Source organism: Balaenoptera borealis (genome assembly GCF_965194805.1).
Source record: "Balaenoptera borealis genome assembly, chromosome: 7".
Lineage (NCBI taxonomy): Eukaryota > Metazoa > Chordata > Mammalia > Artiodactyla > Balaenopteridae > Balaenoptera > Balaenoptera borealis.
Genome location: NC_138864.1, coordinates 79,961,763 through 79,984,042, shown reverse-complemented (window position 1 = coordinate 79,984,042; position 22,280 = coordinate 79,961,763). Strand labels below are relative to the sequence as shown.

General features: G+C 38.4%; 2 protein-coding genes across 15 annotated transcripts; one reads left to right on the top strand and one right to left on the bottom strand.

Annotated features, from left to right (window-relative positions):
* Positions 1–492: 492 nt before the first annotated feature.
* On the bottom strand, positions 493–11,028 carry CBX3 (chromobox 3). Of its 2 annotated transcripts, none has more exons than XM_082399599.1 (6): positions 10,944–11,028; positions 9,434–9,485; positions 6,360–6,502; positions 4,771–4,933; positions 2,175–2,269; positions 493–1,818 (listed from the first exon to the last, which is right to left on the bottom strand). In XM_082399599.1, the coding sequence occupies exons 2-6, from the start codon at positions 9,455–9,457 to the stop codon at positions 1,692–1,694; spliced, it is 552 nt and encodes a 183-aa protein (XP_082255725.1). In that variant the 5' UTR covers positions 9,458–9,485; positions 10,944–11,028; the 3' UTR covers positions 493–1,691. The 2 variants fall into 2 exon arrangements, with proteins under 2 accessions (XP_082255725.1, XP_082255724.1); XM_082399598.1 differs by lacking the exon at positions 10,944–11,028 and adding an exon at positions 10,668–10,801.
* A 666-nt stretch (positions 11,029–11,694) lies between these two features.
* Positions 11,695–22,096, top strand: HNRNPA2B1 (heterogeneous nuclear ribonucleoprotein A2/B1). 13 transcript variants are annotated; one of them, XR_014246825.1, is made up of 14 exons: positions 11,695–11,922; positions 14,693–14,728; positions 14,826–14,936; positions 15,104–15,250; positions 15,563–15,773; positions 15,927–16,028; positions 16,103–16,183; positions 16,883–16,945; positions 18,223–18,342; positions 18,598–18,720; positions 19,395–19,477; positions 20,332–20,560; positions 20,855–20,927; positions 21,546–22,096. XR_014246825.1 is itself a non-coding variant. In XM_082399589.1 (12 exons), exons 1-11 carry the CDS (start codon positions 11,917–11,919, stop codon positions 19,454–19,456), a joined length of 1,062 nt encoding a protein of 353 aa, XP_082255715.1. In that variant the 5' UTR covers positions 11,695–11,916; the 3' UTR covers positions 19,457–19,477; positions 21,546–22,096. The 13 variants fall into 13 exon arrangements, 9 of the variants coding, with proteins under 9 accessions (XP_082255715.1, XP_082255716.1, XP_082255711.1 ...); XR_014246826.1 differs by having other exon boundaries at positions 20,855–20,990; XR_014246823.1 differs by lacking the exon at positions 20,332–20,560.
* Positions 22,097–22,280: the final 184 nt, after the last annotated feature.

The following is a 22,280-nucleotide window of genomic DNA, read 5'->3' as shown; positions in this document are numbered from 1 at the left end:
CGCTGGCTTTCTCTAGTTGCAGCAAGCAGGGGCTACTCTCGTTGTGGTGCACAGGCTTCTCATTGCAGTGGCTTCTCTTGTTGCGGAGCATGGGCTCTAGGTGCGCGGGCTTCAGTAGTTGCGGCATGCGGGCTCAGTAGTTGTGGCCCGCGGGCTCTAGAGCGCAGGCTCAGTAGTTGTGGCGCACGGGCTTATTTGCTCCGCAGCACGTGGGATCTTCCTGGACCCGGGCCCAAACCCGTGTCCCCTGCGTTGGCAGGCGGATTCTTAACCACTGTGCCACCAGGGAAGTCCCCTGAAACTCATTTTAACAAGAAAACCTTTTTGTGTTAATACATATTCTACTTGAAATTCCTAAACTCAAAGGATCTAAAACAGGTACTCTAATGCCTTAGTGATATCACACTATTTACAAATATGAAGTTAATACAGTGAATGTGTTTCTACTCCCACTATAAAGGTCATCAGATTAAAAAAAAAAGTCTAATCACATAAAGGAATATAAAACTATTTATTGACCACTGTTCACCAGTATTTACAATAAAGTAAACAATATACAGTTTAATAACATTCTGATTACTACAAAGTTATTGTTTTTCCTGGCTTCTGCTGAACCAGTAACCCAAAATACTGAGAAGATTGAGCCTACATGTAAGGAGTGGATTGGGGTAAAGTTTGAAAAAACATGCAGGTCAAGTTTAGATTAGAAAACTTTGTTCACTCATTTATTCCTGCAGATCCTAAACTGCCAACATCTCTAACCATCTGATTAGGTTTCCATTAACAAGTCTGAGACATTCCATGTATCACAGTCTTTCAGTAAATACAGCACACGGATTTCAACTTCTTATAAAGAATGGTTTGCCAAAAGGAAGCTTTAAATGTCCACTTAACTAAGTCTTGCTTGGCTAATTAAAACATACCAGAATTTTTCCATTTTTTTCATTTGGGTTGACAGAGATAAAATTTTCCTTTCAGGGGGTTTTACATATAAAACTGCATTTATATGATGGTAGATATGCATGCAGATTCTGATAGGGCTGCTTTAAAAATTTATCCAATTTAAATTAATTTGTCTAATTACAAAATTGTTTAATTTGAAAGGTTAAGACTTAAATTTTCAATTTAAGTTGAAGTGATTTCTTATATTGCTCAAAATGATAGAATCCCAGAAACATGGGCTCATCCATGGTTGTGAAAGGCTGTTTTTGTTTTGGTAAATGTGTTTAAACAATAACCAAAAAACCCCCAAACCATTTACGTATGTATTTTATGTATACACATACAGAAAACCCAGAATGGTCCTTAGGCATATATGAGTTAAATGCAAATTCTAAATTCTGACTGAGTAATGACTATGGAGATTTTCCCCAACATTTAGAAAAGCTGTTCTCTAATGCAGAGGAAATAATATACCATAGTATCAAATGTTCTTTTCTGCTAAAGGAAGCAACTACAGAAAGCTTTTATTTGTTCAAAGTAACCAGTGCTACAGATGCAAAAAAAAAACAGAAACAAAACCCCCAAAAAACACCCCCAAACCCAACAACTTCCCCAATACTACTTCAAAACGAACATATCAAATGTGATTTTCATTAGAATGTAGTTATTTCTTCACACTAATAAATCAAAAGACCAAGACCCAGATTTTATATATATATATAAATATATATAAAAAGCAACGCAAACAATTATTGAGCTTCATCTTCTGGACAAGAATGCCAAGTTAGTCTCTCTTCATAAAAAGCAATTACAATTTGAGGACACTTCATATTTGCCTCCTTTGCCAGCACCAAGTCCGCCTCATCTGAATCTTTCCTGTTGTGAGGAAAAAAAAAATTCAATTAAAAAGTCTAAACTGTTTTTTGTCAACTGATAACCATTCACTTAAGGATCATAACTCAATCAAAAGGTATTCAAGTGCTTCAGGGTTATGTGGTTACTTGTGGCTGTGTTCCAATAAAACTTAATTTTCCAAAACAGGCCACAGTTTGCCACTCGTTGCTTTAGCAAAGTAACTAGAATCATCCTTTTAGCAGATAATTACTCTCTACCTAATGATGGTCAACTATTTGTAAAACCTAGGTAGATATGTTTTTTAAAACTTCACAAGTTTTTAAAAAACGTTATCTATTCTTACTTTAAAATATAACAGAAATTACCTACACACTTACCATTTCATGAGAAACATTAATTCTCCACTGCTGTCTGTGGCACCAATTATTCGCTCTGGGTCAAGACCTCTGGCAAAACCTCTTGGTTTATCAGCCTGTTTAAAAGAGGTTAAATGATTATTTACATAAATGTTCCCACACATTTTTTTCAGAGAGCAATCTAACAATATTAACTTCCAATTTGTTTTCATGATATGTAACTTTTAAATAAAAACCTTCTGATGGTGAAACAAATGACCAGAGCAAGAGCCCATATTTAGTACTAAAACACATATTAATTTCCATTAAACTTACAAGCAGAAAAAACAAATCTGGATGTCTAAAATATTCTGAATCATAAAATCAAGAAAGCAGACAAAACTTTCTTCATTCAAAGACACCAAAAGGCAGGAAAAAACCCCAATCTCTTTTTTTCTGGTAATTCTAATCAATTAGTAATTATAAATTCTTGAAAGTCAGTATTTCAAATTACTTCTAGGAATTGTCTAAATTACCCACGTATTTTTTAAAGCACACAGAAACTGTAAACAGCAAAATAATAAAAGCTTTAAAATGAGACTAATCAGTATTGTAATCAATCTGCATTACAGTAAACCTTATAAAATACTTAGTATAAACCAAAACTGTGGTCTGAGGGACTCCCGGGGATGCCTGAGACCTTCTGGAGTATCTGTTTATCTGCAAGATCTCCTCTTTTCATGTATCTGTGACTTTATGTTGTCTTTGCAGATCTCCACCAAACAACATAGCACAGCAAATCGAATACAGGACTAATGCCTTATTAAGACAGACACTGACAAGATTTGCAAAAATGTAAAATGTCACTCTTCTCATTTAAAGTTATTTTTCATGAAAACTTATGAATAACATGTAACAGTCTTCGTCATTCTTAACTGAATATACAAAACTGTGTAAGTTTCTACTTTAATTTCTAATGCAGTTAGTACTGATCGTTATAATCCATATAAACAAGTTTTTTGGGATCCTCAATAATTTTCTAGAGTGTAAAGGGGACTTGAGACCAAAAAAGAGAAGTGCTTACATAACAAATCCTTTCTCCCCATGAGACTTTTTACATCATTATCTTGAGCTCTGGAGTCAGACTGCCTAGGTTATAATGATGACTCTAACCTTCACTCGCTGTGTGGCTTTGGGCAAGTTAACCTGTTTGTGATTCAGCTTCATTTTCTATAAAATACATACAATTAATACTATGTTTCATAGGAATTTTAAAGTATATGGAAAGCAAATTAAGTCATTTAGAACACCGCTTGGCACATTAGGAGGGCTCAATACAGGATAACTATTGTTATTAAACAGTGCTTCTGCTGAGCATGTGGTTGACTTCCAATTTACTTACAACTGATTCTTAAGATTGTTACCTTTTTGCCTTGGCTGCTAAAGTGTTCAGAACCAAATTTGTAGCCCACCTCTGTTTCCCTTCTGTAAAAAATGAGGGTAATACCTATGATCTTGACAGAATTGTCATTAAGAGTTAATGGACTGGGACTTCCCTGGTGGTGCAGTGGTTAAGAATCCGCCTGCTGATGCAGGGGAAACGGGTTTGAGCCCTGGGCCAGGAAGATCCCACATGCCTTGGAACAACTAAGCCCGTGCGCCACAACTACTGAGCCTGTGCTCTAGAGCCTATGTGCCACAACTACTGAAGCCCGCGCGCCTAGAGCCCGTGCTCCGCAACAAGAGAAGCCACCGCAATGAGAAGCCCACGCACTGCAATGAAGAGTAGTCCCCACTCGCCGCAACTAGAGAAAAGCCCACATGCAGCAATGAAGACCCAACACAGCCAAAAAAAAAAAAAAAAAAAAAAGTTAATGGACTGTGAAGTACTTAGCATCTAGTTCAAATGATCAAATTTTAAATCCAAAGTCCTTATCAATAAATCTGTATTGTATGTTTAGTCCCCAAGCCTAGATATAATTCAGACCCAAGACCTTTTCCCAAATTGCCGTGTTAGGCCAAAAGGCAGGGCAAGTATGTTTTAAAGTTGAGGGTAGAAGCAAAGAGTTATGTAATTTGCTCAAAGCCACAAAGAAATCAATGAAGCAAAGATTGGCTCAAAATACACATGCAGTGAATGAACCAATTATCTCATTTTATGCCAATAAAAATTAATAAAAAAATTATTATCCAAGATTATATACTTCAAAATCAAAGTACTGTTTGGCAATACAAGGATCATGTGCCAAAGTTTTGGTCACTACCACTCACTAATGATCTATAATCAAAATGTGCTATGTAGATTGTTTTCACTGTATTGTAAGGGATTTTCAATGATCAATTTTGTATTGTTTTTACTTAAGACAGCTGGTCTAGATGAGAGGAAATCGTCTGATCTGAAGTCAAATCCATCAATCTATCCAAAATAACACTAGCACAATTTTAAGTGGTGTAAGCACTTACTACACATTTACACAATGTAGGGTAAACCATGCCTATCCTTTCTGTCCCAAATATTAAGTATTTTAAAAAGGCCTTTTAATGATATTTTTAAAGTACTTGAGTTTTAAAAAGTATTTAAAAAATCAAGTCATCCTTTTACAAAAAGCCAGTTTGCTGGCCAATGTTTTATACGTACAGCATCTCTTTTCTTCTTTGATTTGCTATCATCAGATTCACTGTCAGATAAAGATTTTCTTTTTGTTCCATCTTTTTCTTTACCAGCTTTTTGAGAATTAAGAAATGCTTCAATTAACTCTGGACAATCTAAATTTTCTTCGGGTTCCCAAGTATTGTCTGCACTGTGTTCAGTTAAAAAAAAAAAATTCATTCAATTAAACATGGTTCATCACCATCATCCAGATCCATTTAATACATACCTGACAAAAAGCCCTCTGTACTGCAGATATTAATCATTTCCCCCCTCCCCTCACATTCTTTTGAGGGAATCTATACTTCCTTTTGTGTCTACTTTCACAGTCCGTACTAAGTGGGCAATGTTATTACCTCCAAGGTAACTGAACCTGACTCTAGCAGAACAACTGGAACCAATATTTTTCCAAGTTATGCAGACAACTCACTTTAGAATTCCTCTGGAAGAGCCTTTAAAAAAGGTGGATTCCTGGTTCCCACCTCAAATTACTTTATCAGATTGTGCCTAGGGTTGAGGCCTCCAATACTGTGTTTTAAAACACAGCAATTCAGAGGCGCTCTCAAATGTGAGACAGTATTTTCAATTTCTGCTGGGTACTCAAATTGGGAAGTGATATAAAACAGGGGTTGGCAACTCACAAGTCAAAATCAGCCTTTTGTATGGCTGGCAAACTGTTTTTTACATTTTTAATCGGTTGGGAAAGAAATGTCACAATAAAAGTCATATGGAATTGAATTTTGGGGCCCATAAACAAAAGCATTATTAGAACACAGCCATGTTCATCTGTTTAATGTATTGCCTATTGCTGCTTTTGTACTACATTCTCAGAGTTGAATAGCTGTGACAGAAGCCCACAAAGCCTAGATTATCTACTATGTGACTCTTAAAGTCTGCCAATCCCTGATATACGGCAGGGATGACCATTTCCATGTGTTTTTCAGAAGGGCTGGAAAGAAAATGAATATCAATTACCAAATGTGAAAGTAAGATCACCCTACACCACTAGTTACAAGATTGCTAACTTTGTGTGCTCTGATCCAAAAAGCCTTTACAGAACTAGACAGAATGAAATTAATCATTTTAGAGATGCTAGGAAAGATGCTTTTAACCTCTAGTTACAACTTGGTCTGTTGATGCCCAGACTCTACTTCTTAGAGATTAGGATACAGTAAACCTAGTGTAGGACCTGAATTATGATGAGCACTTCTGTTTAAGACCCACTAGTATACCTTACATAGCTTCACTATTTTTTAATGTCCTCTGTAGGGAAACCATGTAGATTAGGTATTCTAGGTAGTACAGTATCCAACTACATTAAAAAGCAAACTGTACTCTATATTATATAAATTTGACTCTCCAAGGTAATCAACTAGACTCAAATCTGCTAGGTTACCACTGTAGGCAAAAGACATGGCTCTTTTTAAACATACCTCAAACAAGATACCCTGGATTAAAGGTGCTTTTAAATTTAAAGAAACTTACAGAAAATGGATAAAAAGATCTTAGACTAAAAACAAATTTTAAATGTTATTTAAGTACAGTTAAACATATAATAAGGCACTGAGATTTCTTACTCTGTAAATCCCTTCCACTTCAGGAAATACTCCACCTTCCCATTCACTACACGTCGGTCCAGTACTTTTTCTACCACAAATTCTTCAGGTTCTGCCTCTTCGACTTTTTTACTCTTTCCATTCTGTTTCTTTCCCATTTTTTGCTAAAACAAAACAAAAGAGAGATTTAAGAAATGTCTTTTTTGACTTTTTTAGTACATTTTAAAGGCTAGACTACTTATATTATCGTTGCATTTGACACCTAAATTTCCACTTCTGTATCCCAGAGCAGATACCTTCTGAAAAGGTAAAAGTTAACAGATAATAAAATAAAGGAATTCTTGATTCTGTGGGTTTAGCTCAAAACTATCACCCACCACCCTTCACTGAAATAATACAATCAAAAACATTCTTTGAAAACACTGTTTTATCTTTTCCTGGTCTTATTTCTATGTAGTCTACAAAACCAAATTTAGTAGAGTTTTCACTTATTTTAACCACAGGACAGCAACAAACAACTATTAGAAACTATTAGAGGATTATACAAAGGAGAATAACTAGTAGTGACAGGTCTTATTAGTGAACCATAGACCCATTAAAACTACAGCCCCCAAACACTAAGACCCCCTTTCCCAATTGAAACACCGATGTTAAAAGCCTCAACAATTTAAGAGAAAAGATAACTGCAGAACAAAAACATGGTTCAGAACCCTGATATCAATTGCAGGGTCAACCAATGAGACCATAAATAGGTTAAAAAGAACAAGATCATTTCCCCATAATCTCTGTATATAATGTCACTCACCACTTGGAACAAACCTATAATGCTGTCATTTCAAGAGGCCAAAATGCTGGATCATTTTAATTATCTAATGTGAAAAAATCCTTTTTTCTTGGCTTCTCAAGAGAAAGACTCTAAACTGGTAGCCAATGAAACTAACTTACAAGTTTTTAGGTTAGATTTTTTTTCTTTTTTTGGGTATAACACTCTTTGAGAGAAGCAGGAGACCAAGCTCAACAGACCAATAACTCAAAACAGATTTGTTATTGAAAATGGATAAACTTTCAAAAAAACCCGGAAATGGTTATTAAGAGACTAAGGCGGGAAATCCCACATGTTATGTTCATCTTGGAATCATTTCACCTTAAAACAGGTGCTATTAAAAAAAAAAAAATTAATTGCTCAGTCACTAAAGTCATCCCTCCTAAAGCATGTAAGCAGAAAAATTAACAGCAATGCCTCCAGACTGCAAAGGACATTTAAAAATACGTAATCATTTAGAGGTGTACACACACATATAAGAAATAAAAATCCTCTGAAACTTAAATAATGCAGCAAACACCTGATTTTGTTGGATACCATTCCCCATGTCAGGTCTTACAACTTTCATTAGTCAAGATACTTGGGTACTGCACCCAGTCAAATAGCCTTCTGCCTCCGTACAGTACAAGGAAGGTAATGATGGTGGTAGTGGAAAGAGTGAAGAAAAACTGGTATAGACCAAAGCTTATCAGACACTGATCCTAAATGAAAAACAAAAAAAGTATGTCCATGAAACTAAGAGGCTAACAGAGTAAACAGGAAAACAAAAATAAACACAGAAAATGAAAGACAAAAAAAATTTGGCAAAAGAAATGAAGTATTTACTACTATGGCACCCATAAACTAGTTTCAAATGCTCATCCTTTTCTTTTTAAAAGAAAATCCACCCACTTTCCCATTTAAATTACAGCACACATTATCTCACAACACTAACAAAATTATTTTAAAATGCAAAGTTAGGTAGATTCTGAAGACTATCAAACTGTATACAAAGCGATTTAATTTTAATAGAAGCATCTATTTGCTTTCTGTATCTATACTCATCCTCACAGTCTCAGGGACAGCTATTTCGTTTCCCATCCAATACTTTTGATACTGGTGATTGTAAAGCCAATTTAATTATCTACATTTTGGTTTACTGATTATGAAATTTGAAGGGCAATTCAATCCTGAGGAAGCACAGATTATGCTTTGTGCTTTTTCCATTGATGGATTTGATGGGAATAAATTATGCCACCAGACAGGCTTTATATTTAAATGTTTCTCTGGATGTTTGACTTAAAAGTGCAATCTAATGATGAAACAAATGAAAAATCACCAACGTGCCCTTTATATTGCGAAAGCCAAGGGGAGAATACACAAACCAAAACCATTTTGCTTTATTTAGATGTTAACACTCACCTTTATATAATTCCAATTGTTATTAACGCAATGTGTTAGAATTAAATACTGTGGGAACCATAACTTTGAATTTCGTGATTTTTATGTGAATATTCCAATGGCTATGTTAAAACTCCAAAGTTGACATGGCTGAACACATACATGTCTACAGGTTTACAGAAGTTTTAATGAAGCCTAAGAATGCAAACTGTGGGTTTAAGAAACTGTTGGAGAGAAAAAACTTAATTGCTCAAAAGATCCAGAAAATCTAATTTCCTCTCTTTCCTGGACGTATGTGTGATGTTTTTTCATGTCATGTATTAAAAAAACCGCATTGCAATGACTTAAATTTAAACCCTTCTGTATTTTAGAATAAGCAAGTTTGAAATATGAGTGACCAAAACAATTCGAAATATTCAATGACTTTTGTCTCCATCTAAGTGTGCAAGGTAACCGTTCTTTAAACAGGGCAACGCTGAAAATACTTGCTTTCTCTAGAATTCAGTAGAGTGATTTAGAGAATAGTATGCCAATCAACAAGGGCTTTATTGCTTTGTCCGTGTATGCTTGTAACATTCTTCCAGGTCACATAAATTTTTGTATCTTTATTTCAAGATAAGAACACTTGGTAAAAATTTATTTCGTGCTACTCTCCCAAGATTAGGTTTCTCTAAACGAATCAAGACACTACTAAGCCAAGTCAATAAATATCTCAATGTAGTAATTTCCTTTTTGCTCCTAACTCTCCCCATAATAACAGTGGGGCGAGAAGGGACTGGAAACTATATATGGATGTAAATTTCTCAACCACAGAGATGCAAAGTTATAATTTTTGGAGAAAAAAAGTTTGCGTTAGATCCATAAATATTTTAGGTTGTTGTCATTAACTTACCAATGTAGTTTTATTGGACGCCATTTTTTATTGCAGACTTGAAGAGCTATTACTAGAAAAATACATAACAGTTAAAAAAGTTTGCAAGACACAAAAAAGTAGCTAAACATAAGTTTTGTTTGGATTCCAACCCCCACCTAGGTAACTCACGTTATCAAACATGTATACAAATCCACAGAGAAGCAGTTTTGAGATTCTGCACAAACTAGTGATACATGCCTAAGAGTATATCAGTGTTGTAACCAAGTGTACCTAGATAACGTTACCGGGCACGTTAGTACCCGAGAAAGCTTTACAGAGTAAAAAATAGACAATTTTTTTTTCCCAATCCAAATCCCACTTATAACCATAGTCACAATTTTTAAAAAAATGGCCAAATAGTTTGGTTCAAAATCAAACGACTGCCCAAACGATCACAATAACCAATTACTGTGAATTTCTCCTCTACACTTAACAGTCCAAAGAGTCGCCTATGTAATGTAATCCCAACCTGGTTTCCTCTTAGCAACCCTCCCTTTCCAATCACTAGTTAAAAAACTAAAGGAAAAAAAAAAAACCCGAGATGTTCCAGTCCCATTTCGTACCACTTTTGTAACCAAATCACCTTTTTCTGCACTTTCATCCGCTCCCCTTAAGCCCCTGCCCCACCCGGCTTAACAAGGCCTTAGCGCCCAGCCCCCGCCCCGCCCCCTCCCCCCCACGGGAGCGCGGGCCTCGTGGTCAGCGCATCCGCGAGGAGAAACAAAGGCCGCGGCGCGGGGGCTCAAGGGCACTGCGCCACGGGGCCCGCGCCTCCCCCGAGCAGGCGACGGCCACGTAACGGAGCGCCCGCCGCAGCCTCCGGACATCGGGCCGCGCGGAAACGGGAGAATGCACCGCCCTCCCTGGAGGCCCAAGTCGCCGACCGAGGCCGGGAGGGGAAGGAGAGCCCCTCTTCTTGATGCGGAATGGGGGAGGGGAGAAAGAAATGCGCTTTGTCTAGAAATAAAGCAGCTGTCGCCACAGCTTTCAACCTTGGGGAAGAGAGTCTCGTCCCCTAAACCAACTACAGACGCCGGCCCAGCGCCAGGCCCGCCGCGGGGTCTCTTCGCCTCTCCTTTCCTTCCCACCAGCTCCTGATTCAGGGTCGGGCGGGGAAGGGATGGGAAGCGGGGAACTGGGGGGTCTCTGGGGCGCATGTGGTATCTTAAGCAACACCACCGAGTGAAAGCTAGAGAAAAAGAAAGACACCGACTTCACCGCCTCCGAGCTGCTCCGGGTCCCGGGTCTGCAGCGTCTCCGGCTCTGCGCGCCTCAAGCTCCAGCCACATCCGAAGGGGAGGGGGCTGGAGAGCTGCGCGCGGGGCCGCCGCCGGGGGGAGGGGAAGGTGGCACCGCCCACGCCCGGCGTCCGCGAGGGGTGGGGTGGCCGCGCGCCCCGCGGCGGGGAGGGGCCGTGCGCCGCGCAGTGCCCGCCGGGAGCCCGAGCCCGGGAGAGCGAGGGGGAAGGGGCGGCGACAGTGGCGTTTACCGTTCGTGGCGTGGCGCCTGGTGGTCCCCGGAGGGGAGGGAGAGGGAAGCGGGGTGGGGGGGGCGGGTGAGAGCCGTTAACGAAGTCTCCTCGGCGGAGGTTTTTCCTGCTTTGCAGCAGTAGTGGCTGGCGCCAAAACAGGACTCCGCCCACTTCCTTGGCCCTGGGGTTGGGTGTCTCCGAACGCTGGGGGTGGGGGGTGGAAATAAAAACGAGCGTCCCTTTCGACTACCCGCGAGGTCGACCCCAAAAGCGTTGGCCAGGGTTAGGTTGGTAGAGCGTGAAGTGTAATTTTTTGACTAGAAGTCGCTTCGGGTGTTTCCGGAAGGGGCCGAGTCGGTCCTCCGCGCAGGGGAGGAAGGGTGGGGGAGGGAAAACAGTAGAGAAGGCTACTAAGTTTTAAGACGGAGGTAGGGGTAGATTATCAAAGCATTGCTGTAAGGACTACCTCCGGGGTTGAGGGGGCTGGACCTCTGGGCTGAAGATTAAGCTCCTCCCAACAGCGTTAATTTCAAAATGCGCGACCGTTTCTCACCTGCCCTGCGCTAAGGGGGCTGGACCCAGTTCCGAGAGTCATATACGCAGAACTCGAGCCTTCCACAATTCACAGAGCCCTTTTACGCAACTGACGTCAAGCACCACTACTGGCCGCAGGGGGGAGGGGCACGTACTTGGCGCAAGGAGATCGTTGAGCGTTCCCGCCATTGGCGGCGGTTAGGGCGTTTACGCAACGGCCTGACGTAGGAGAGGACGCGTTAGTCGGGGGGAAGGTTCTAGAAAAGCGGCGGCAGCGGCTCTAGCGGCAGTAGCAGCAGCGCCGGGTCCAGAGTGGAGGTGCTCCTAGCGGTGTTGTTTCTCGAGCAGCGGCAGTTCTCACTACAGCGCCAGGACGAGTCCGGTTCGCGTTCGTCCGCGGAGAGCTCTCTCATCTCGCTCGGCTGCGGGAAATCGGGCTGAAGCGACTGAGTCCGCGATGGAGGTAACGGGTTTGAAATCAATGAGTTGTTGGAAAGGGCATGGCGAGGCCGTTGGCGCCTCATTGGAAGTCGGCTATCCGCCTCCGTGGGAGAGCGGCAGCGAAATTGGGCCATTTCAGAAGCGGCTGGTCTCAGGATATTTTTGAAGAGGGGTCGTTAGTGGAGGCCTGATTGTACAGCGCTTTCCCCACCCTCAGTCTCCCGGCGCCATTTCCCTTTGCTGGGGGTGGGGGATGGGGAGCTTCCACATGGCGGACGCAGCCCCACTTTAGTGAAAATGGGGCGCGGAGGCAGGAATTCTTACTCCCTTTTTACAGCACGCTGGTTTGGGGGCCCCGGCGTCTCCGCGCTTGAGCGTTTCGGCGGGCTTCGGGTCCTCGCGAGCGGGACTGCGGAGCTTCCCCTCCCCCCTCCCGGGAACCGGATTTGGCGGCCGCCATTTTCATTTCTCTCCTTCCTCGTAGTGTTTTCCTTTTAACTCTCTAAGTTCAACTAGTTTGACTCTTTTAACAAAGAATAGAAGTGGTTAACTATTTTTTTTTTTCTGGGGCTGTTTTCATGCCGTTTCGAGGTGGACTCCGAGTGTCTTGTGAGCTTGGGTTTTTAAAGTCTTGCGCACCTCATTAGAGGCTCGCTCCCTTCCCCTCGATGAAATGGCGCCATTGCGTTCAGGAGCCGCACCGAAGGGCGGGGGAGGGGGCGGCGTTCTCCAGGGCGGGTTCGCACGGCTTAGGAGGAGGTAAAACCATCTAGGGTGTCGGGCCCGGTTTGAGGCGAGCGGTAGTATGAAGACCACATTTTGTTTTCCAGCCCTTGTTTATTTGAGTAATGGTTTTATCTGGGTCTCCGGTGATTAAAAAGGCAGTTGAATCGTAGGAAACTTTAGAAATGAATCAGATTTAGAGCCATCAGCTTACTACCGACCATGTGGGAGGCCGTGGGGGAAGGAGGTCTGTGGGGGGCGGTATTCCGGGTCAGAATCCTTTATTTAACTGAAGGATTCTCTTTGAAATGTAGTGTTTGTATTTTAAATATTATTTTTACTGGGAAATTTAATTCTTTACTGGGCAAGACCACAGGTATTTATTAGTGATAAGCTAGAAATCATGATGAAAATGAAATAAAAATGACTTTATAGTTGTACTCTGGTTAAAACATGGCTCAGTCTTTCAATGCGTGTATTGCTATATACAAAACTTTTAGGCTGGGCCGCTGTGTTTTTGAACTTTGTCACTTGCTTTTCTCGTTTATGTTTGCAATCATGGTTGATGATTACATTGATAAACATAAGGTCTCAAGCGAAGGGGGTCTACCTGGGTATTTTCCTTGACCCTAAGCACGCTTATAAAATAACTTTGTTTGTAATCGATAGTGGACAGCGGGTAAGTTTGGAAAATGAGGTAAGTAATGAGTTTTTGCCTTTGTTAGTGATTCGTAAAAGTTGTTGTAGATGTATTTTTTTAATCTATTTAATTTATTTGGGTTTTAAAAGGCCTATTAACTGACAACATTTGAAGTAAAATTTGCTTCAAAGTCCAAATATCAGTATGCTAAGTAACCTCTATAATTTTTTTTAAGTGTCTCAGGAGCTAGTTTGATAATTTGTTTTCAAAATTTTCAGAATCCTGAAAAGTTAACTATATAGGGAAAAAACTGAATTGCTTATTGCTGTGTTTTCTGAGCTGTTGGGAGAATGTCATGCATGGAGAGAGGAACTTCATAGAACTATGGGTTGAGAGTTGTAATGCTGTTTGATAACAGTTGGTCATGGACATTGTGACTAACTATCGTTTCTGAATATTCTTAGTTTTTTAACCTAGTCAACTGAAAACAATGACCCAGCCTTCCTTAACTGATAGCCCAAAATACAGAGCTGTTACTGCAACTTATTTGCTTGCTGGTTTCTAAGGATTGAGTTTTCAGCCCAGGCTCTTTTTCTTTTCACATGTGAAAGTTGTTTATGCTGTGTAATTTGCCAGAAGACCACTAAGTTCAACATGGTGAAGTGTAAATTGTAGTACTTCGTAGCTACGGGATAGTCACAGTGGTCATTTAAATATTTTTATGGTTTTGAAAAGTGAGATGATTACAGTGTCTTACTATGTTTCTGCTTTTACGTTCAGTAACGGTTCAGATTGTTTCTGTGTTGTCTACATGTCAAAAACTAGCTATGTTAAAACTTTTTTAAGTTTTAGACACCGTTAATTATGAAAGTTATTCTGCCTTGGTCAGAAGAGAGGTAAATTTTAAGGATATTTTGGTACATATATTGAATGCTTAAAATTTCCGGTAATGGAGAGTTGGTATGTGGGGAGAGAACAATACTAGGTTTTTGAAAATTGCGTTACATTAGAATCACCACCAGAGGGAGCAATGAAGGGAAACTCACTTTTCAAATAACTGAATCCTGAAATAAATGGCAATTCTTGGTTATAAAAAGGCAACAGTTTTTATAATTTGAAAATTTATATTTAAACGGAATATTTAAAAGTTCTCTGTTCTGGGTTATAGGATTGAATGCAGATTTTGATAAGAATCTTAACTTTTCAGTCGCCAGGGAGTAGATTTGCTGCTTTTTCTTCAGAAAGTTTTTTTTAAACTAAGTTATGCTAGATTTGTTTAAAATAATTTAATGTGAAGTAAATATAGATCAAGCGTTAATGATTTTGAAATTTGTGTAGTTCAGCTGAGGCAATTTTTTTGGTGTAACACAACTAATGCAGTTTAACATATGGTTTAAATTTGATGTAAGTTTTTTTTTTCCCCCCCCAGAAAACTTTAGAAACTGTTCCTTTGGAGAGGAAAAAGGTACTCTGCCAGCAGGTCACCTCATATTTAAGAATTTAATTTCCTGCATACAAAGAGAAAATGTAAATAAAAATTGAAATGATGTTTTCCTTTGCAGAGAGAAAAGGAACAATTCCGTAAACTCTTTATTGGTGGCTTGAGCTTTGAAACTACAGAAGAAAGTTTGAGGAACTACTACGAGCAATGGGGAAAACTTACAGATTGTGTGGTACGTTAAGTGTGGAAGTGCTTAGGGATAGTAGTCCTTCAAGTGTTGGGTTTCTTTGTTTAAAATGAGTGAATCGTGGAGAAAATCACTTTTAAATTCATGTTCATTATTTTAAAATACTGTAAGTGATGAGATTAAATGGTAACATCACTCCTTTGGATTTAAAGGTAATGAGGGATCCTGCAAGCAAAAGATCAAGAGGATTTGGTTTTGTAACTTTTTCATCCATGGCTGAGGTTGATGCTGCCATGGCTGCAAGACCTCATTCAATTGATGGGAGAGTGGTTGAGCCAAAACGTGCTGTTGCAAGAGAGGTGAGCAAATACATAACTTGTTCAAACGGTTTTGAGGAAAATGGCATTTTGCTCTTGCTCAAGATTAGAAAGTGACTTTTAAAAGAACAAAGTTATCTGTATTTAGCCCAAAGTGTTTTTGTTTCTTTAATAGAGCTTCGTTGGGTTTCTGTGCTTTTAATTTCCTAGACTAAGTTATTTCAAAGACTAGGTTCTTATTCATAAGGTGCTTTAGTATTTGGTCATAGGATAGAAGCCATGTATGTTACTCAGATAGTGGGCTTTCGTTCATGTTTGTGGTTTCTTCAGTCAGGATGATTTTTTCTGTTTCAGGAATCTGGAAAGCCAGGGGCTCATGTAACTGTGAAGAAGCTGTTTGTAGGTGGAATTAAAGAAGATACTGAGGAACATCATCTTAGAGATTACTTTGAGGAATATGGAAAAATTGATACCATTGAGATAATTACCGATAGGCAGTCTGGAAAGAAAAGAGGCTTTGGGTTTGTTACTTTCGATGACCATGATCCTGTGGATAAGATTGTGTGTAAGTGTCTATAAGTGCTAGGGGTGTGGCTCTTCACATTATAAGTTTTGGGTATGTTAACACCTAAAACTTTGTTAAAAAGTAAAGTTTAACTTGTAACTTAGCTAATATTATAGGATGCTGACTTAATGGACTCTGAACTTTTCATTCCAGTGCAGAAATACCATACTATCAATGGTCATAATGCAGAAGTAAGGAAGGCTTTATCTAGACAAGAAATGCAGGAAGTCCAAAGTTCTAGAAGTGGAAGAGGAGGTAACTTCAATTCCATTTTTTTCTTAAGATTTATTTGTGTAAGTGTTTGTTACTAACCAGGGTACTTATCGTAGGCAACTTTGGTTTTGGAGATTCTCGTGGAGGTGGTGGAAATTTTGGACCAGGACCAGGAAGTAACTTCAGAGGAGGATCTGGTAAGTCCGCCTTCTAAGTTTAGAAGGGTGAATGTGCTTGAAAACTATGAGTGAGTTTTAATTAGAATCTGGGAAATCCAACCTAATTTTTAAAAAGTTATTCTTAAGATCTAATGTAGGTTCTGTCCTGATGGGATATTCTGATTTGGCTAGGCAAGAGGTAACATTTTAAAAGTCCTATAGTTATAGTTAAGGATAAATAATTGCGTAGATCCTTTATGGTTTTCAGTTTCTGGAAAAGTTAAGATGGTGCAGCCATTTTAAATTTATGAGGTATTCCTGAATAGTCGGTGGAAATACTGTAGAGGCTTGTACGTGTAGGTTTGAAGAGGTTTGTGTCTTTGTTTTTTGCTTTGGGCTTTGTATGTAGGTTAATCTGAATAATGTAGTGTGGTGCCAACAGAAAAACTGCCCCTGTCCATTGTCATTCCTTTTTATAAATGAATATCTTAAGTGGAGGCTTGCCAAGTCAAGCCCCAAATCAGGCAGTTATCCTGATGATGAAATTGAATCACATACTTTAGCATATTTTTAACACTAAAATACACAGTAACAGGAGTGTACAGCACAAGGGGAAAGGGTTCCTAATAACTCTTATTTATAGATACTAATAGATAACGTGGAGGAAGGGGGAGGGTAAGGAATTGAGTGGCATGAACCACAGGAAAATAATCTTTTTTTTTTTTCTGCCCTTAACAGATGGATATGGAAGTGGTCGTGGATTTGGGGATGGCTATAATGGGTATGGAGGAGGACCTGGAGGTCAGTTTCTTCTAGTTGTCTTAAGATTGAATCACACTGTGTGTTGTCCGTTTTTGAGTGTATACATGAAATTTTTCTTAATGTTTTACCTTTTGTAAAGGGATTAGGTGATGATGGTTCAGTTATTTGTATTTCTATTCTGATTTGCATTTTACCTGTTGTAAATTATAAAAGGAAAAATATAGTTGTAGGGGTTTGTGTACTTTTGCAAAATCAGTTGGGTAGATTTTAAATGAGAATTTAAAAATGCCATTTAAAGATGTCCTGTTGTTCTTCAAGCAAGAGAATTGGAGATAGATGAGATATTTTGTATACTGTTTTCCTGAAAAAGTATGGACAAGTGGTTATGAGCAAGATTAACATGTAAGGGGAATGTATATAAGAGCCCTGTGTTGTCTTAGCTCTTACCAAGATGAGTCTAGGAGGATAATGTTCCAAAAGTCCCCAAAGGAACTTTTCCAAAACATACACAAGTGTGCTCCTGTATCCAGCTAAGGTGGTGAGCCACTGTTAAATATGAAGTGATATGTTTTGTTGAAATACAGGAAAGAGTGATACTTGCTGACAAATGTCCTAATAGAAAGGAACAAGACATTTAAAACTGATCTAAATAATAGGCCTTATTTCTGGTTTTGCCCTCATTAGGCATGACTTAGGAGTCACATAAGTCTATTTCCAATATTGCTTTGAAATCCAAATATTGATTTGGTTTGAGAAAGATGAGTTTTTGTACTTACTGCAAGCAATCTGAGACTACCAATTTAAGTTTAATTACATGCAAGTTTGCTAATTTCTGGTCCTCCCCCCATTTCTACTCGGGAGAAGGGTGGTGGGCATTTTATTTAAGAGACATGGTAATTCACAAGGAAACATGAGTTGGGAACTTAATCTTTCGGACCAGCAGGAAGATGTGGCTCTTCTACTTTGTTCCATTAGTCTACACATCTTGGTCTGCCCCACCCCACCTACAACCTTGCACAAAATATAAATAGGACTTCAAGATATCTTCCAGAGAATCCATGATGTGTCTTTAGTTTTAGGGGAGACCTGTGGCATTACAGGTATTTCTAAAGGTTTTATCCAGTTGTTGGTGGGTAGGCATTCCCCACCCCCAACCGTTTACCAAGGATGGATATCAGAATCTGCCCTTGAGGATTTTAGAGATTTTGTAGAACGAATATCTTACTTAAAAAATACGTGTTTTGGAAAGCTGGAAGTGGGTGTTCAAATGGCTTTGAAAATATTAAGTAATTACTTAAAGGCTTATTTTATAATAGGTGGCAATTTTGGAGGTAGCCCTGGTTATGGAGGAGGAAGAGGAGGATATGGTGGTGGAGGACCTGGATATGGCAACCAGGGTGGGGGCTACGGAGGTGGTTATGACAACTATGGAGGAGGTAATAAATTCACCTGCATCTTTATGTGGGAATTTGGATTGGAATTAATGATTTTCAACACGTGAGATTTTTCATTTCATTGTTGTTGATGGTTGTCTTTTAAAAAAAAAAATGTAGAATTGTAGATAGGTGTTTTGCATTTGTTCTGATTTGTTTTTGTGGGAATTTTGTCTTAAGTACTTAGCATGTATTACTGGTTTAATACTTGGTTGTGTTATGGGGTTTATTGTACAGAAATTTCCAAATTTTTTACAGGAAATTATGGAAGTGGAAATTATAATGATTTTGGAAATTATAACCAGCAACCTTCCAACTACGGTCCAATGAAGAGTGGAAACTTTGGTGGTAGCAGAAACATGGGGGGACCATATGGTGGAGGTAATTTATTAGATTTTTCAAATTTGTGATGAAAATATTAGTCTTCTATGACTTTGAAGAAAGATAACTTTCATGTTTATGCTTGGGTAACACTTCGCATCAAATTCACAGTGTTACTGAGAGTAAAATTGTGGGAAAATAAAAATATCACGGGGGGGGATTGTTGTGGTGGAGGTGGGATGTTCAGTGATATGAAATATTTTGGGGTTAGTGAAATGGATTAGATGTTTTCAGTGGAGTTTTTCCCTTTGGCTGATTAAGAAAAAGCTAAATAAGATTGCTGAGCATATTGCAAGTGGTATAAATTTTGTATGACTCTTAGAAAGCTAATTTAGTAAATCTGAACTTTTCGTTCAAATCATTGTTGTTAGTGGGACAGAAACAGATTCCTTATGTTTCTTACGCTGAGTATACTTTCTTAAAACTTCTAAATGATCATGGAAGAGAGCCCTCTAAAGGAGTAGCAGTAGTAAAATGTTTTGAAGTTTAGAGGAAAAAGTTGAAAAATCTGTGAATCTGGATAATCTAATCTTCTGAGTTAACGAGGCTAACTAGAAACAAGTAAATGGTCTCTGATCGGCACGTTTTAAGGAGTGTATGGCTGTAAAATAAAATCAGTTGTAGAACTTGGGAAATCAAAATAAGTTTGCTTTCTCTTGTTCCAATAATTCTAGGAAACTATGGTCCAGGAGGCAGTGGAGGAAGTGGGGGTTATGGAGGGAGAAGCCGATATTGAGCTTCTTCCTATTTACCATGGGTAAGTAGCTTTTAAGTTTCACGTTATTAATGTCTTGGGAGACCTAGCTGCCAGGAGTTAAAAGCTTTTTAGGATCATGTTATCTTTCCTTAAAATCTGGTTAGATGGATAATTTCATAACCTATTTTTTTTTTACTCTTTACTTCTGTTGAAACAGGCTTCACTGTATAAATAGGAGAGGATGAGAGCCCAGAGGTAACAGAACAGCTTCAGGTTATCGAAATAACAATGTTAAGGAAACTCTTATCTCAGTCATGCATAAATATGCAGTGATATGGCAGAAGACACCAGAGCAGATGCAGAGAGCCATTTTGTGAATGGATTGGATTATTTAATAACATTACCTTACTGTGGAGGAAGGATTGTAAAAAAAAAAAAAAAAATGCCTTTGAGACAGTTTCTTAGCTTTTTAATTGTTGTTTCTTTCTAGTGGTCTTTGTAAGAGTGTAGAAGCATTCCTTCTTTGATAATGTTAAATTTGTAAGTTTCAGGTGACATGTGAAACCTTTTTTAAGATTTTTCTCAAAGTTTTGAAAAGCTATTAGCCAGGATCATGGTGTAATAAGACATAACGTTTTTCCTTTAAAAAAAATTTAAGTGCGTGTGTAGAGTTAAGAAGCTGTTGTACATTTATGATTTAATAAAATAATTCTAAAGGAAATTGTGTAATTATAGACTTTTTATTTTAAATAAGTTAAGGAGTGGGTAGTATAATTAAGGTCCATTGCAAAGCTGTTGTTATATTTGTGTAAGATAAATGCTGGTCAGATATAAGTGTGTTGTCTGCAATTCATCAGGATTAAATTATGTAGATAACTTAAGGGATATCTCTGCAAGGAGAAACACCTTTTTAGATCTTTTAGATGCTGCTTCTTCAATGCAAGGAAAGGAAATAACCCCAGCGAGGTACTCTTCAGGGATACAGGTCTAGTACAAGAGAACTCTTGACGGCTACTAAGTTCAGCCAGTCTTAAGAAACTGTGCTGTTTCTACAAAGCTTTAACTACAGTAGTTTATAAGGATGCCAACGAAAGCTGAGGGTGTAGAGCAAAATAGTTCTAAGCTTCAGTTAAACTTCTTTAGGTAAGATCTCATTTACTTTTCCTTTCTTAATTTTCCTCCCCAAAAGATAAACTAATACTCTTCAATGGTCTTTCAGTATAGTGGTTCTCATGTAGTTTAACATAGCTATAAATTGAGTTTAACAATTTATAAACTCAAGAGAATAATTTTATAAACCCTGTTTTCCAATCTGTCATTTACTTAAATTATTTTGGTTGTTTTTTACCCCCTTTTTTTCCTTCTTTCCCATCCCCCTCCCCCTCTATGAAGATTCAGGTGCTTAACATATCATTTTTTTCCCTGCTGGAATTTTAGCATTGATATGAACCATGGACAAGTATATTCTGCTGCCACAAAGACTGTAAAGTGCTTCATTTCAACAGCTGAGGCAAGCCAAGTGATCATTAATAAAGCTTTTCTTGGTTCCTTCAGTGGTGTTGGTAGTGAAATGGTAGGTAAAAGTTAGGCTGCAAGTTGAATAAATCATGAAATTTCCCATCGTTACACCCTTGTGTATTCACATTTCTTGGATCAAGCATTTTGAGTGAACTAGGGATTTTTTTTTATTAAAAATAAAGACGTTTTGTTCTTCTGTTATTTTGATACGGTTCTAGCTTTACATGCTTATCAGGATCAGGCTAAGGAGACGGTAGGGCAAGATGGTTAAATCTACTTTCAGATAATTTATATTTATGAATAAAAGTGTCTACATTATAAATCTTGTATGTATCCAATTCTAAATACTTAGGTTTAAATGTGGTAATTCTTTTCCCAATCCCCTAACCTATAGGAGAGACGTAGGTTGGCTGCTGAAGTTTCATTTCTTAGATGTCATCAGAGATTGATTGCCTGGCTTTATTGCCTTTTCAGGAATGTGATAATCAGGGCATATTCTACTGTATGCACCTGTGAGTCTTCTTTGATCCTAAGACCACCACTGAAATTATTTAGGTTCTTTGGACAAACATGATAAACTTCTTCAGATACTTTTTTTTTCCTTTGGCAGGAAGGTGTCTTGCTGCAGGTAACTAATGAAGAAGTGGTCAACCACAGAATCTTCAAGAAATAAGAAATTCTGTACCATCTGAAAGTAGTTCTTGTTGGTGCCTTCATTTTAAAAAGCACTCTTTAAGATTAAAGGGAAATGTTTTCTGATAAAATAACAGACTTCATTTAGTACAGGTTCTTAATATAAAACAATTACAAATTGAGTATTGTTTGTAACGGAGTAACATCAAATCAGCTAGAGAGAGAAATGTATCGTGTTTTGAATTAGGTTTTGTGAGTAGACAGATTAAAATTCTATTTTAAATATAAAGTTTATTAAAATAAATACTTTTGTATTCAAATACTTGGTGTAATGTTTACACATAAAAATGTGAATCTTGTTCTATGAACATTAAGTTGTCTAAAGGATTGCCATCTGCTAGATTTCTAAAGCAGTTTCACAAAGCAATGCATATTGCCATTTTCCTTTCAATACGGATAGACAAACGAGAAAAGCACTGTGGACGTTATTGGCTGTCCCTAATAAAATGCCATTCTTTATACACTGTATATTCAGCGTTTGAATAATGCTACAGATTTCTGGCTTTGCCTTGTATGTTTAACATTGCTGGTGGTGTTTTTAAAGTCATTACAGATTCTAACCAGCTGAAGTGGTCCAACCAAGTTTAAGTGGCTATGCAAAGGCACTGAGACAAAATCTGTCATTAGTTTCTCAAATGTGAATTAGCTCTGT

Excerpts from the sequence above, each read along its gene's own strand:
- CBX3 (XM_082399599.1), bottom strand. The coding sequence starts at position 9,457 with ATGGCGTCCAATAAAACTACATTG. Across the intron at positions 6,503-9,433 it reads CGTCCAATAAAACTACATTG|CAAAAAATGGGAAAGAAACA; the intron begins GTAAGTTAATGA and ends GTTTTGTTTTAG. Across the intron at positions 1,819-2,174 it reads TTAATGTTTCTCATGAAATG|GAAAGATTCAGATGAGGCGG; the intron begins GTAAGTGTGTAG and ends TCCTCACAACAG.
- HNRNPA2B1 (XM_082399589.1), top strand. Across the intron at positions 14,937-15,103 it reads GAAAACTTACAGATTGTGTG|GTAATGAGGGATCCTGCAAG; the intron begins GTACGTTAAGTG and ends TTGGATTTAAAG. Across the intron at positions 16,029-16,102 it reads TTCTAGAAGTGGAAGAGGAG|GCAACTTTGGTTTTGGAGAT; the intron begins GTAACTTCAATT and ends TACTTATCGTAG.